General features: G+C 45.7%; 1 protein-coding gene across 2 annotated transcripts in view; it reads left to right on the forward strand.

The window, feature by feature from the left end:
- Positions 1-15,590, forward strand: part of MKLN1 (muskelin 1) — an 88,568-nt gene that overhangs the window by 42,127 nt on the left and 30,851 nt on the right. For both annotated transcript variants that reach the window (XM_082238861.1, XM_082238862.1), the window contains one exon: positions 6,563-6,675. In XM_082238861.1, coding sequence (XP_082094987.1) covers positions 6,563-6,675 — 113 coding nt within the window. The remainder of the gene's footprint in view (positions 1-6,562; positions 6,676-15,590) is intronic.

Consider the following 15,590-nt stretch of genomic DNA (forward strand, 5'->3'; position numbering starts at 1 on the left):
TTTTCCGGGCAAATAGTACCAGGACATTTCGTGCTCCTGCTATTTCAAGCTCGTTTGACACTTTGGGGATGTGCAATCTGGAACAATCCAAGGGTGGCTTAGGAATTTTAAAGGTGTGTCAGTCGCCAGTCGCTGCCAGAATTTCAAGGTGGACTGCTCTTGTCGCTTGCTGCTCTCTTCTCAGCAGCCCCTCACCTGTATATTCAGTCTGTATTTCCTGCCAGCCCAATATTCAGTGGCTGTAAGTGATTTACCGGCCAACAAGAAGCTCTCCTCTGCTTGCTACCACATCCCATAAGTCTCTGATAAAGCTGAGCTACATAGCTTTCCATCTGCCGCCTTGAAGATGCATATTTCAATTATTCCAAGCTGAAAAAGTAAGTGTTAGTTGCCTTAACGTCATCTGGAAAACTTCCAATTTGCCACATGACCTTTGGGGCCTATTTTGAACACAGGACAGCTTCCCCTTCTGTCCCACCCCCATCCTAATTTTTCTACTGCCCAAGACTTACCTTGATCCATGGAACGTGACATTGGCCTTCTCCATCCTGAACAATCTTTTGCTAAATGGAAATTCTGTCTCCATTGCATCGGACTTAAGCTTCCTTTTTCTTTAGTTAAGAAGGGCCCAGAGGATTTTCCCTCGGAAATCTCACTGAGGAACAACACACCCCTGGTTTGCTTGAGGCAGACGGACACCTGTACTTTATTCCTTTCCATAAACATTCCCCTCCTCTTCTCATTATGGGCATAAATCCAAAAGACTGGTTCTGGCCAGTCTAGCGCAAATGGCTGCCTGGGGTCCCAGAGTTGGACGCAGCCTCCCACCACCACCACTGAGATAAAAAGTGACATGATATTTCTAAGCTATGAATAGCAAAGCACCTGGCGTGGGGATGAATCAGCACTTGGCCAGCTACCTGACGGAGGAGATCCCTCCTGCCAATTTATTGCATGTCTTGTGGGCATCCATTTTAATATTTTGCTCTGTGCCTCGCAAAGCCAGGAGACATCACTGTAGACGCTTTCTTAGGGGTAACCGTGTGCGTGTTTGCTCTCACAGTGCTATGGAATTGATGATAATTCCTGTCAGAGTAGGGTGGTTACGTAACCCGTCAGCGTCGCTGTAAGCAGCAATACGGGGATGTGCTTTCATAACCGGAGGTCAGGCCTCTTGTTTCTGATGGCATCAAGCAAGCTTAAAGCTTAAAATCTTAGGGAGCATCTCCTAGTCTATAAATCCTGCCCCACCTTCCGAATTAAGATCTCCTAATCAAGCCAACTCCCAAGTACTAGGGGTTTGTCTTTTTAACAAGAAACAGGGCTTCTAGCATTGTGTCTCTAGAATAAGAAATTCATAGAATCGTAGAATTCGAAGGGACCCCAAGGGTCATCTAGTCCAACCCCCTGCAGTGCAGGAATCTCAACTGAAGCAACCCTGACAGATGGCCATCCAACCTCTGCTTAGAAACCTCCAAGGAAGGAGAGTCCACAGTTTCTCAAGGAGGTCCGTTCTGCTGTCAAACAGCTCTTACTTTCAGAAAGTTCTTCCTTCCTCTCCTTGTAAGTTTTGAGGGTGTCGCCCCTTTCTTCCTCCCACCCCCCCAAACTGGGAAGCGAAGCTGCATTTGTTCAGATGGTGATTCTAGAGCAGGCATAGGCAAACTCGGCCCTCCAGATGTTTTGAAACTACAATTCCCATCATCCCTGACCACCGGTCCTGTTAGCTAGGGATGATGGGAGTTGTAGTCCCGAAACATCTGGAGGGCCGTGTTTGCCTATGCCTGTTCTAGAGAATAACCGCCACTAATTTTTCTGTTAGTAAAATTGGTGGTTCCTGTATTCTGCTGTGGTAATTTGGACTGCTGTTGCATGGCTTGATCACTGGGGGTTTAGTATTCCCGTGTTAGTATAGTTAAAGCTACGGTTTTCCCAGTAGTGATGTATGGAAGTGAGAGCTGGACCATAAAGAAGGCTGATCGCCGAAGAATGAATGCTTTTGAATTCTGGTGCTGGAGGAGACTCTTGAGAGTCCCATGGACTGCAAGAAGATCAAACCCATCCATTCTGAAGGAAATCAGCCCTGAGTGCTCACTGGAAGGACAGATCCTGAAGCTGAGGCTCCAATACTTTGGCCACCTCATGAGAAGAGAAGACTCCCTGGAAAAGACCCTGATGTTGGGAAAGATGGAGGGCACAGGGAGAAGGGGACGACAGAGGACGAGATGGTTGGACAGTGTTCTCGAAGCTACCAGCATGAGTCTGACCAAACTGTGGGAGGCAGTGGAAGACAGGAGTGCCTGGCGTGCTCTGATCCAGGGGGTCACGAAGAGTCGGACCCGACTAAACGACTAAACAACAACAACATTCCCGTGTTAAATGGGAGGAGTTGTAGCTCAGTGGCAAGAGCATCTGCTTTGCATTCCCTACCTCTCCAGCTGGAGCTGGGAACGGCTTCTGCCTGGAACCCTGGGGAGCCACTTCAAACCGGCCTGAGATCTTCTGATGAAGGGCGGTATATAAATCAAATAAATAAGTCAGTCGGTCAGCATGGGTTATGATCAGCTAGCTGAACCCGATGGCCTGATTTCGAATAATGCAGCTTCCTAATGTTCCTGTGTTTTACTGCTCTAAAAATGAGCTTACGTTTACGTAAGCAGCTGTGCTTTATGCTCCTATAATAGGAAAGCTTAGCTGGTTAGACTATGATGCTGATCATGCCAGGGCTGCAGGTTTGATCCCCGTATGAGACAGCTGCTTATCCCTGCATTGCAGGGGGTTGGACTAGATGATCCTCAGGGTCCCCTCCCCCCAAACTCTGTGATTCTATGAAAAGGAGTTGGCACATGTTCTGTTAACTCGGTTTCTTGGCTATATGCATGTTTTGCATTGCATTGCAGAAGCTGCTGGTTGTGATGTCAAAGTAGCTGGGGTGGCGTCAGGCAGGGACAATGCTTGAAAGGTATGTATTGGAACAATAGGCTTCGGAGACTATAAGTGGAAGACACGGGAATATTAGCCTGTTTTGAAAACGCTCCCTTGGGAGCAGTGCGTGTGTGAAGCATATCAAGCAAATGGTTAATTACGGACAAGGCTGGCCTGACTCTGAGTGTGCGAGCAAAGGTTGACTGTCAAAATACCTCCCTGCCACTTGGGCCTTTTTCATGAAAGAAACGAACGCTTTTCTTAGAAGGGGGAAATTTCCGAGGAGCGTTTTAACAGCCGTTAAATTTTCTGAAGATGTACCAGCAGAGGAGACGCAGGCAATCACCTTAAGGACTCATCAGAATGGCGTGAAAGGGCTTGAAGGAGAAAAGAGCTCTATCTTAAACATGGGGAAAGAGCTTTCTAATTAAGAGCAATTCACCGGTGGAATATTCTGCCTGGCAAGATAATTCTTCATAGGAAGCGTGGATGAAGAGGATGGACAGACACTTGTGTTTAAGGGGTGGTGGGAATAAAATGGCCTTCCTGCTTCTGATTTATTTATAAATGAGGGCTTTGAAATTTGGAATGGGGTGGGGGCTTTGTTCTACCTGTCAGAATGCTCCTGAATCCCACTTGCTGGAAACAGCAGGAGCAGAGAGTGATGTTGTGATCCGGTCCTGATTCCAGGCTTCCGATAGGCCCCTGGTTGTCCACTGAGAGAACAGGATGCTGCGCTAGACGGGCCATTGGGCCATTGATTCATCTAGGTTCTCTTTCCATTCCTATGGGGACTGATGCAAATTCTGGAGCGAGGATTTGCATCAAGATAATACTTCATTACAAAGGGAGCGCTTGTTCCGTACTTCTTAAGTTCAATTGCAGACCAAAAATAACTTTTGTTATTTATAGTATCAGCTGAGGAGACAAGAGGAGAGAGAGGCAAACGTTGCTCATTCCGCTGAGGAGGTATGGTGCCTCTGTCTTTTGAGCTGGGGGGCGGGCGCAGTTGCAAAGTGAGATGCAAAGCAAGCTTGCCTCTCTGCTGTCCCTTCTGCGATCTTAAGAGTTCAGTCTAGGATGGCGGTGGATCCAGTTCTTGTGCATGCTATTTCCCCCAGCTCCCACCAGATTCAGTTCAGGTTTGTGATCGATGCAGCCTCTCTGTGCTTTGCATGGCATTTTGCCCGAGGTCCAGTAGGATATCCACCGTGTGCCAAATCTCTGTGTTTTTTCCTCAGTTATCAATCGGACCATTGTGGCAAATGTGGGTTTTGTGAGCTGTGAGAACTTAGGCGCACAAAAGGACTTGCTCTTTGCAAGGAACATTGGCTGCCCTGTGCCCAGAAAGGAAGGGTAATTAAAGTTAATGACCCAAGGTAACCTCCTGGAGATGGTGCCAGTGGCAGCCACTAGCACTACTGCAGACAGGGGTCAATAATTCCTATCCTCCTCCTTTTAAAATCCCTTTCTAAAACAGATGCGTTGTTGCTGTCGGGTGGAAAGCTGCCCAGATGTCTTTGAATTAATATGTTAATATTTTATTTCAATAAGTAGTTTTGGCGTGGAATCATTTGGGTCGGCTTAAGCACCTACCCCGACAAAGCAGCCATTTCGCCCCAAATGTCTTTAGGGAACACTTTCCACACCAGCCTGTCTGCTAGGACAGAAGGCTCTGAGGCCTGCTGTCACTCTATGTGAACTGAGAAGAGAGCCCAGGAAACACCCAGCACTTTCTCTCCTGCGTCTGCGTGTTGCTTGAGCAGATCAGTTGTGGTAGGCAGGTGTTCTGCTGCCCTCTGGTGTTTTAGACTACAATTCCCATCAGCCCCAGCCAGCAGCCGGTCTAAATGCTATATTCTATGCCATCTGCATTGCAGTTGCCAAAAGATGCTAACTTAAAATAAAAATAAAAAATGGAGCAGGATTTCTTTTTCTTTACATTGCAGGGGGTTGGACTAGGTGACCCTCGGGATCCCTTCCGACTCTACAACATAGCTGTCAACGTTTCCCATTTTCTAAGGGAAATTCCCTTATTCCGAATAGGATTCCTCGCAAGAAAAGGGAAAAGTTGACAGCTATGCTCTGCAATTCTATTGTTCTTCTCTTACCACTTTCACCTGTTTTGTGGTAGTTGGGAAGCTCTTAACCGGTTACCTGGGCAGCTCTTGCGTAGCGTTTTTCATTTTCTAGCAGTAGGGGAAAAAGCAGCAGTGCTCTGTCTGAAGAAAGCATAAAGCCGTTGGGGAGCAGGTTGCGGTAGAAATTCCCTTGGCACAATAGCTCCTCCATCCGCCATCACGATCTCCCTACTCCTCTTCCTCCTGAGGTCCACCGGGTTTATCTGTGGTTGTGATTCCCCTCCATTGCTCTTTCCAAAGTGGTTTCCTTTTCTGATAGGTGTAAAACTGAGCCACACTCAGGATAAAGGTTTGGGAACTGGAGGAAATGTGCAACCAGGTGCCAAGTAACCAGTGACTAATTCCCCCACCACTTCTGGATAGCTGATATTTTACAGGGCCAAGTGCAGCCCTTCGCGCTTCTGTCTCTGCCCCTTGGATGTCTCCCCTGGCTATACTCCACTGCAGCCCTACTTTGTACCCCAATTGTTTTCACCTATAACACTGATAATGCTTCCTGCTTGTCTGGTTGGAAGATAGAAAGGGGTGTGTGTGTGTCTATTTGCTCTACAGCAAATATAAAATTTGCATTTGTTGCTCCGTCCACTTTTGCTTCTGGCTATAGCCACGTGCAGCATCTGGACCTCCAGTGGCTGCCTAGAAAGGAATGTGGCCCTTGGGCTACAAAAGGTCCCCACCTCCCCACTTGCTCACCTTTCTCCTCTCAGAGTCCTTTCTTTCCAAACCGCTTAAGAAGTATAGGAAGGGGATAACCATTTGGATGTCTCGGGAGGGCGTGTAAGCAGAACTGGCCCAGCTGCTACCACTTGCCAACCCATAATGTCTTATGACTGAGATGAACTCCCTCCAATCACTAAAGTATAGACTTAACTCGGAAATTGCAACTTCACTTTGCTCTTTGTGAAGGATCATAAGAGGTCAGGACATCTCTAAGGGCCTCTGTGCACTTACCCTGCTTGAATCCTAAGTGTGTAAGAGGTTCACTTGAGTGTTCATCTATCCTTTCTTTTTTATCTGATTGGACAGCATTGTTTACTCCCACCCCTCTTTGGTCCGTTAGAACTACTCAGTGCCTTTCTTAGCACAAAACCAGATCCTTTTCATATAGATAGTATCAAAGCCTATATGCTTCTAAAACCTCCAAACGGTTAGGGACACAGCCAACCAGGAACATCTTGACCAAGCCCCATTAGAATACAGCTAGCTTTTTACATTAAGTGTTTGCCACCAGCTTCCTAATGGATAAGCTATCATATTCCGAAGGAAGTGATACTCAGGCAAGTTTTCCTTGGAGTCAACCCGTTGAAATTAAGGAACATGACTAAATTAGGTCCATTAATTTCAGTAGGCCTCCACTGATTTAAACTTGGTTGAGTGCCACCCAGAAATTTGGAAAGTGTTTATAGATGTTGCAAGCAAACATTCTAACGATGATCTCATGCTTCAATCTGTTTTGTTCACAAACTAATGCCTTTCTTTCCTGAAATTTTGATTAGAAACAGTATATTTGTTTGGCGGCTGGGACGGGACTCAGGACCTGGCTGACTTCTGGGCCTACAGCGTGAAGGAGAACCAGTGGGCGTGTATATCAAGAGATACTGAAAAAGAGGCAAGTTTCAAGCATTTTCTTATGAGTGCGCCATGTGACCAAAGCCTGGTGTTTGCCAAGGCAACACAATTCTTAAAAACACCCTGATTGTAGCTCAGCCTTGAGCCAGCAGTGATGTCGGAAACTTAACATTCCCATCCCCTCCGTGCTTGTTCTAAGAGAATATGAAGTCATGACCCTTTTTGGATTTCAAATGCATTTCATAATAGTTGATGGAAAAGTTTGGCCGTTCCATTGCCGAGAAATAAACAAGATGCTTTGGCAGAACAGAATGATAAAAAATTTTTTAATGAAGAGTTTGGAGCTGATGGGAGACATCAGTACCGAAAGCTACTACTGGATGTCTCCAAATATACACGCAGAAGAAGCACTTAACTAAATGAAACTTTGGGAAGAGACGAGTATCTGGAAGTTGGATGATTTTTAAATGGGTTTTACTTGAGTAAAACTTGGAAGACTTTTCTCTTCTCCCCTCCCCTCTCCCAGGGACTGAACTGGTGCAGCAGAATGGCTAAGAGAGAGTGAGGAGTGAATCAGGGAGTCCTTGGCTTAACTCTCCTCCAGGCAGTCCAAAGGTGGCCTTGGAGAAGTCTCTCTCAGCCTTGGGCTTCTGTATCGGGGGTACAGTACTGGCCTGCCTTCCAGCATTGTTGCAGAAATGGCACAAAAAATTGTAGGCAGAATATGTTGGACATATTTGAAAGCAGCGTGTAAATGCTAAGGATTAGTTCCTAACCAAGCTTCCACTAGTGGGAGCATCTCAGGAGCAGAGTTCTGCTCATGGGAGGTATCTACCAGTGGAAGGTATAGAGGAAGACTTTGATCAATTTCCCCTTGTCCTTATACCCCTGGAGGGTCGGGTCACAGTGTTAGAAACTCAGATTATAAGCTAGGTGCCAAGTGACTGCTTAAACAAAGGTTGCAGTCTTCAAAACAGAATGTCTTGTTGCCATTTTGGGGCAAGATGGCTCCAAAGTCTTATTTTTCAGGCAATGGACTGGCTGATTGATCTGGCTAGTTCAGATGACAACTTTGAGCTAGGTTAAGAGTTTTAGAACTTAAAGAAGAAAAGTCACTTGATCCAGGGACAGTCCACATGTCCATCGACCTATTTCACCCTCTTTTTCTTAACGGTGACTGCTCCTGCTCAGGCTGCACAGAAAAAGCATTTTGCTTCTAGAAATTCATTCCGGGTGTGCAGATAAAATACAACTGATGGGGTAGTAGCATGTGAAAACAGTGCAGATCCAATGATTCCCCAAATGGTGATGTCAGGCACAATCCTGTCGCCCTGGCATCTTCACTTGGTCGCAAGTGGCTGATAGCTAGGTGCAAAATGCACCTGGCACCTGGCTAATTTCGAACACTGTTGGGCAGCCCTCTGAGTGCCACCTACTCTCTTGTATTCTCTGCTGGATCCCCATTACTTCTGCAAATGGAAGGAGGCCTCCTGATCATAGAGGGTTAGTTAAGGAGGAGATGTAAGTATATGCTGTGTGTGTTAAATCTGCTGTGTAAGCCAGTATTTTATTATTTTGAAGGAGGGTATGGTGTAGCTCTCCTCTTGCAGATGAGGAGCAAACTCCCTACAAAGAGCAGCCGGTGTGCTTCTGGGCCAGGAAACTCACGCTTCTGGACTGTGACAAAAATCTCGAGGCCAACTGCAAAGGTCACGGTTGGAACGGGATAAATAAGCTCAACAAGGGAGATGCTTCCAATGTTCTTGCGAGAGGAAGGGCAGCTTGTTCATAAACAAGCCACTAAAAGGAACAATCTGTTGTACTGAGTTGTTGAGAATATCAAATGGATTCTAAGAAAAAAAATGTTTTGCTTTTGAATTATAACATGTTTATTCAAATCCTGAACCTCGACGCTGGTATTGCATGTGAGGCTCGGCTGCAGTCTTGTTCAGTTATTTGTGGGGTAAACTCCAGTGAGCTTAGTTAGACTTACTTCTCAGTAGGAACAGGCTATTAATTGCCACTTTAAAGGCTGTGAATGGGGATCTTCTTGGGCAGGCAGCTACAGGTTACCAGAAAGCTTTAGAATAAGTTATTCTTTTGGTGTCTCCAGATTTGTAACGCCCTTAAGTGAGAATAGGTTGAAACCCTGCTCTGCATCACCTTGATCTTGGCTCCTTGCGCCAGCTTGCCTGCAGGATCAAAGCATGGGGCTGGGAAGAAGAGAAGAAGGTACATTTGACCAGAGTTTAGGTGGGTTATGTGCCCATTACTGTAAAGAAACAACTGAGACCAAATTGTAGCTAATCTTGAGGATGCTCATGCAAGCTTATTTCCCTATATTCGGTTAAGATCTTGCAAGGTTTGCAGCAGTCTGAGTTGGTGGCCCGGGCTGTCCTGTGGACAGGGTTGGAGAGAGCATGCATATTTGTATAGGAAACGAGGATGGTCTTCCTAAGACAGCATGTCAACTAAGATGGCACATACCTGTGCCTCTCAAACTATGCGATGTCCCAGAGCTGGGAGGAGCTAGCAGGGTGTGGCAGCATGAGGAAGGAGCAAGCATCGTAATAATTGGGGACATTTGAGATCCCAGGAGGGGTTGGGATTCCATCCTGCTGATAGGCTTCACATACAGTGAAACATGAACGGCCAAATGACACGTGCACCTTAAAAGAACTGACACTGGGACCAGAAACCTGAAAACTGAACCCAGAGCACGGAAGAACATCTTTCACTTGTTTATGGTTAATATCCACCACGTGAGATGGCTGTGCATGGCTATAGATGCAAAGCAGGCAGTAGTGTAAAGCGCTTTAAACAAAGGGACCAAAGGAAGTTCAGGGACAACAGTCAGTCCATCCTATTTTACCAAACAGGTGAGAGAACTTGGGGTAGAACAGGGCTTATATTGCAAGCCTGTTGAGTCCTCATGTGGAGAAACCTAGACTTGATCACTGATCAGCCATGAAATTTAGCAGATGACTTTCAGGCCAAGTCTCTTGATTGAGGACTTGTTCACGTGCGTCTCCCTCAATGCCTTAGGAAGACTTTCAGCTGCCCTTTGAACTGCCACCATGGTGTTGTCGGGTGATGTGAAAGCTTTCAGCTGCATCTTCCTAGTATATGCAGGTGATCGGGCAAGGTTGGGACCAAATGGAGAAGGAGTGTGTTTGAATGGTGATGTGTCTATAGCCTTCAGTTTGGTAGTGGCTCCGTTATAAACTTGCCTAATTTTTTGCTCTCAAAAAAATAAGCCAAGATTGCCAAGGGAGTCAGTCCATTGTAACAGAACAGCTGAAAAAGAAGCCGTGGGGACCATTGGTGAATCCTACCGTGATCTATTTTGCATTTCTTCCCTTTTGTCAGAGCTGACTGAAGTGGGTCGAGGGGTGTGGTACCATCCTCTTGGGATTGCGCCACTTCAAAACACCATTGAAGAAGAACTTAATTTTTGAATGCTCACCCCAGAAAACATAACACTTGGAAGAAGCCTTGGCTTAGAACCCTTTTCTCCCAACCATCTTGAGACGAACTTAAATCTTTCCTCATTGCAGCTGTTTGGTGTCCCTAAGGTCTTGTTTGAACATTTGGGTCTTTGGTTCTGCGTTTATCCTGCCCCGAGGATAGAAAAGTGAGAGCATGGCTGCTGGAATGTTGGAGGAGGATAAAAATTGTTGTCTGGTGACGGCTTATGATCCAGAAGCAAATGTTTGTTTTTGCAAGGGCACGGCAAAGGTCGATGTCATTGTATCCTGCTGGTAATGTCTCTCATGCAATAGAAGCCTCTTGTGTCCAAGACTTCGTGGTGCATCAGTCTCCAAAGGAGCCTGCTAGTCCTAAAGCTAGCTGGAATCCAGACATTGTGTAACAATGTGGTGTGACAATGTGGAGCCAGTGTGGTGTAGTGGTTAAGAGCGATAGACTTGTAATCTGGTGAACCGGGTTCAATTCCCTGCTCCGCCACATGCAGCTGCTGGGTGACCTTGGGCCAGTCACACTTCTCTGGTCTCTCAGCCTCACTCACCTCACAGAGTGTTTGTTGTGGAGGAGGAAGGGAAAGGAGAATGTTAGCCGCTTTGAGACTCCTTCGGGTAGTGATAAAGCAGGATATCAAATCCAAACTCTTCTTCTTCTTCTTCTAACAAGGTTAACCAGCGTAAAGAGGTCACAGTATAGTCCACAGTTTTTTAACCTTGGGTCCAGATATTGTTGGATTCCAACCACTCATCATCTCCAGCCAGATGAGACAATGGTCACGGATGATGGGAGTTGTAGTCCAACAATACCTGGGAACCCAAGGTTGAAGAAAGCTGATATAGCCAAATGTATGAAAGTAAAGCTTCTACACCCATGCACAGTTATTATGTAAGCTTTCCAAGAGGAGGAGATGGGTTTACTAGTCAAAAATAAGATTGCAGACTGAAATGGCAGCATTGTAATCATGTGTGATTTTTATAAAGGGACCTGGGCCAGGTTTACACATTATATTAAATGCAGTGCCAAAATTCTTCCCTCCCTTTCCGTAGAATCTAGGGTGACTTACCCACATATCTTGATGTTGAATGTCACCCGGGAAATTTAATGCAGCACAGCAGCTTGGACTCTTCAAATAGGTGCAGGGAATAAAACCACCACCCTGAGTTTAATTCTAAAAATGAGGCAACGCCAGCTGAAAGCCTGAAAAATATTTCAGATTTCTTGGCGGCAGCATCAGTTTAGGCAGTTGGGCAATCAGTCAATCAAGTTACGCTTGTCATCTCTTGGAACTATGGGACACATCTTTTGTGGTTATTCCTGAGCTGCAATTCATGGTGATGTTCCTAGAACGATTTGCTCCTTTTGGCTGTCATGCGATTTTTCATGCCATGTTGGTGGTCTGTCTGAGAAATGGTGGAAGGACTTCCTTTTTGCATTGATGGGCATAAAACCTCAAAACAGCCCTAGGACAAACTGTGCTGAGCACTTGGAGCATGAAGCAGTGCCCCCGCTTTGGTTTTGAGTTGTCTGGTCCCAGTGCTCTTCCCATGCTAAATCATAAATTGTATTTTGTTTGTTTGTATTAAAGGAAACACCAATAAAAAGCATTTAAAAAATAAATAAATCATAAATTGTTCATTAGCGTTTAATAGAAAAAGGTAAAGGTAAAGGTACCCCTGCCCGAACGGGCCAGTCTTGACAGACTCTGGGGTTTGTGCGCCCATCTCACATCTATAGGCCGGGGGAGATAGCGCTGTCCGAAGACACTTCCGGGTCATGTGGCCAGCGTGACAACGCTGCATCTGGCGAGCCAGCGCAGCACACGGAACGCCGTTTACCTTCCCGCTGGTAAGCGGTACCTATTTATCTACTTGCACCCGGGGGTGCTTTCGAACTGCTAGGTTGGCAGGCGCTGGGACCGAGCAGCAGGAGCGCACCCCGCCGCGGGGATTCGAACCGCCGACATTTCGATCGGCAAGCCCTAGGCGCTGAGGCTTTTACCCACAGCGCCACCCGCGTTTAATAGAAGCAGCACAATAAACAAATTACCGCCCTATAGGACGCACCGGCCCATAGGATGCACCCAATTTTTTTGGGGGGGAGGGGAATAAAGAAAAAAATTATCCCCCCCCCCCGCTGCAGCTTCAGCGCGCACTGTGCTCCGGGCAGCAAGCTGCTATCTGCAGCCTAGGGAGCCCTGCGGGAACTCCCGCGGGCTCCCCAGGCTTGCGGATAGCTTCCTGAAGCCTGGAGAGCGAGAAGGGTCAGTGTGTACCGACCCCTCTCGCTCTCCAAGCTTCAGCGAAAGCCTGCATTCGCCCCATAGGACGCATACAGATTTCCCTTCATTTTTGGAGGGGGAAAAGTGCATCCTATAGGGCGAAAAATACGGTAGTTCAACTGTTTTCTGCGTTGGGTTTTATCTCTTGTCCTGTTTTAGTAGGTGTCGCTGTGCCATTAATATTTTGTGGATTGGGTCCCCCACGGAATAATCAGAGGAGGTGGAAATGACTGACAAACTAATAAACAACTAGCTGTGCAAATAGTTAGACTTTACAATACATTTGTTGCTTGCCATCAGTGGTGACAGCCCTTTTTTACCACTGCATTTTGATTGCATGTCAGAATTCTGTGTGGGGGTGGGGGGAAGGAAACACAGCACAGACTTGTTTCTTGGGTCTTCTGACTACTTGGTCTGCCAAAGGAGCTAAAGGGGACGGACTTTAAAGATGCTGATCTCGAAGATAGTCTTGCTTCAGAAGGAATGGAAATAAATATTTTAAGCAGAGTCAAATACTTCTGGAACACAGAACAAAACGGAAGCAGTAAATAAAAACTTTCAGAACCAGTTCATGGTTAGGGCTTAAATTTTAATTAAAAGAGGGAGGTGTGGGGATTATTTCTTATTTCGTGACCCCATGGACCAGAGCACGCCAGGCACTCCTGTCTTCCACTGCCTCCCACAGTTTGGTCAAACTCATGCTGGTAGCTTTGAGAACACTGTCCAACCATCTCGTCCTCTGTCGTCCCCTTCTCCGTGTGCCCTCAATCTTTCCCAACATCAGGGTCTTTTCCAGGGAGTCTTCTCTTTTCATGAGATGGCTTTTCATGAGCCTGGCTTCGGCTGGGGAGCGCGGGATATAAATAAAAAATTATTTATTGTTGTTGTTGTTGTTGTTGTTATTTATTAAAGTATTGGAGCTTCAGCTTCAGGATCTGTCCTTCCAGTGAGCACTGAGGGCTGATTTCCTTAAGAGTAGATAGGTTTGATATTCTTGCAGTCCATGGGACTCTCAAGAGTCTCCTCTAGCACCATAATTCAAAAGCATCAGTTCTTCGGCGATCAGCCTTCTTTATGGTCCAGCTCTCACTTCCATACATCGCTAATGGGAAAACCATAGCTTTAACTATACAGACCTTTGTCGGCAAGGTATACTTTAATTTTCTTCTGAAGAAGTGTGCATGCACACGAAAGCTCATACCAAGAACTAACTTAGTTGGTCTTTAAGGTGCTACTGGAAGGAATTTTTTTATTTTGACTATGGCAGACCAACACGGCTACCTATCTGTAACTTTAATTCCTCTGTCTATGATTTGGTTGCTACCCATAAAGCAGGTGTATCTAACTGGTGGTCTTTTAGATTTTGCTGAAGAATTAAGAATACTGTATAAAGTGCAATAACGTTAAATAAATACAAATGAGACAATATCGTACAGTAACATTGTGATAGTCTGTCTGAAACTACTTATTTTTAAAGATTATGGATGAGATCCAAATACAACAGAGAAGACCCATTGTCAAGTCCATTGATGTAAGTGGGTCTGCTCTGACTATGCCTAACATTGGATTGTTCCCAAGGGGTAATTTAAATTCTTTAAAATCCAATTTTGCACTATGGTTGTGTTCACTCTATGTTTTCTTTCTGTGAGAGCTACATTCTAAAATGAGGAGGGGATATGAGTAAAGAACAGCAATCATATTCCAAAGATTTGACTTCTGAGATTTCAGAGCTGTCGCCTGCACATGAACTGTTCTGTGTTCTGCTGCACCTTTTAAGCTTGTTCCGGACAGAATTGTTATCTGTAAATAAGACCAACACAACACAATATACTTGCCCCCTGTGAAGAAAGCATGCATTCTGCCATTTGACAACTGCCTGTTTTTTGCCGCCTGTTCTTTTATTTTGAGTTGGCAGCAGCTCCCAGGCATGTCTCCACACAGCAAAGCAAACATTTGGCTGCACTTATTTTACACCACAGTGTCCTCAGGTGCTGCTCTTGTGGACTTGAGAAGAATCCTCCTGCACATGTGCTTGGTGTTATATTGTTTAAAACCCTTAATAAATATTTTATATAAAAAAAGAGAAGAATCCTCGTGAATCAGATGAAACCACCTATGCAGTTCACCATAAACACTGTTTTCAGTGCTGCACGTAAACCGACCCCTGTCTAAATTGGCACTGCTTTGCTTTTAATACTATTTCATTTCAAGATAGAAACTGCCACGAAGAACGCATATGAATATCGGACAGCAAAATGATTTGCAGCGTGTCGTCACAGACTTTATATGGCGTTGAAAAATGCTATGTTTGGATGTAGCACTAAAACGTAGTTGTCATCTGGAGAACAAGCCTCTCCTGTGAGCTTCCTAGTGACTGAAGTTAATTTGAGTTGGGGACTTTCCTAGTATACTAGCCCTCTGTCCTACATTTTCAGAGGGGGTGGGGAGAGTCCCGAATAGCACTGGAGATAGAGAAATGCCTTGTTATGGTCACTCCCATTTTCTCCATTTCCCCTTCACTCCTTTGTATCTGGCAGTTCTCAAATGTTCTGAGCGGAGCCAAAGTATTTGCAGTCGAATGCAGTCTCTGTTCCAGACTTCCTGTTCCTTTCTTGTGAAAAGCGCTACCAAGATCTCTCAGCAGCCCGGGCATGTAGCATCCTGCAGCATGTTACGAGATCAGGGTTCTGAAGAGCCTTTCCGCCTCAACTCCTTCGCAGGCAAAGCTCCTTAAGACCAAACATTTCGTTTGAAAGCTTGATTCCAAAATCGTGAAGGCAAAGATTCTGCCTCCCAAAGTTCAGTTCCTTTCTTATTCATGCAAGTGGTTCGGAGGGTGATGTGTTGTGAAGCCCACAGGGACATGAATTCAAGCTTTCTCTTCTACAAGCAGGGCTTAAGTCTACCATAAACACACACCACACCATTTACTACACAATCTTCTTCTTAAATAGGCGAAGGTAAACAAGGCATTTTGGCATGCTAGGAACTGCCTTGCTTTTGATCTTGTTCTTCCGTGTTTTGAATTATAACTGGAGAAAGGACCTTTGGTCACAGCAAAACCTGCTTGTTTGCATTGGCAGGGACTTGTTCATAGAACAGCCTGGACCAAAATATTGTGCTTGGGCGCAGGATACGTGACTCTTGAAAACGTGGTCCGTCCACTCGCTCTTGCATTTGGGGAGTTTGGTTTC

Source organism: Podarcis vaucheri, assembly GCF_965113315.1.
Source record: "Podarcis vaucheri genome assembly, chromosome: 10".
Taxonomy (NCBI): Eukaryota; Metazoa; Chordata; class Lepidosauria; order Squamata; family Lacertidae; genus Podarcis; species Podarcis vaucheri.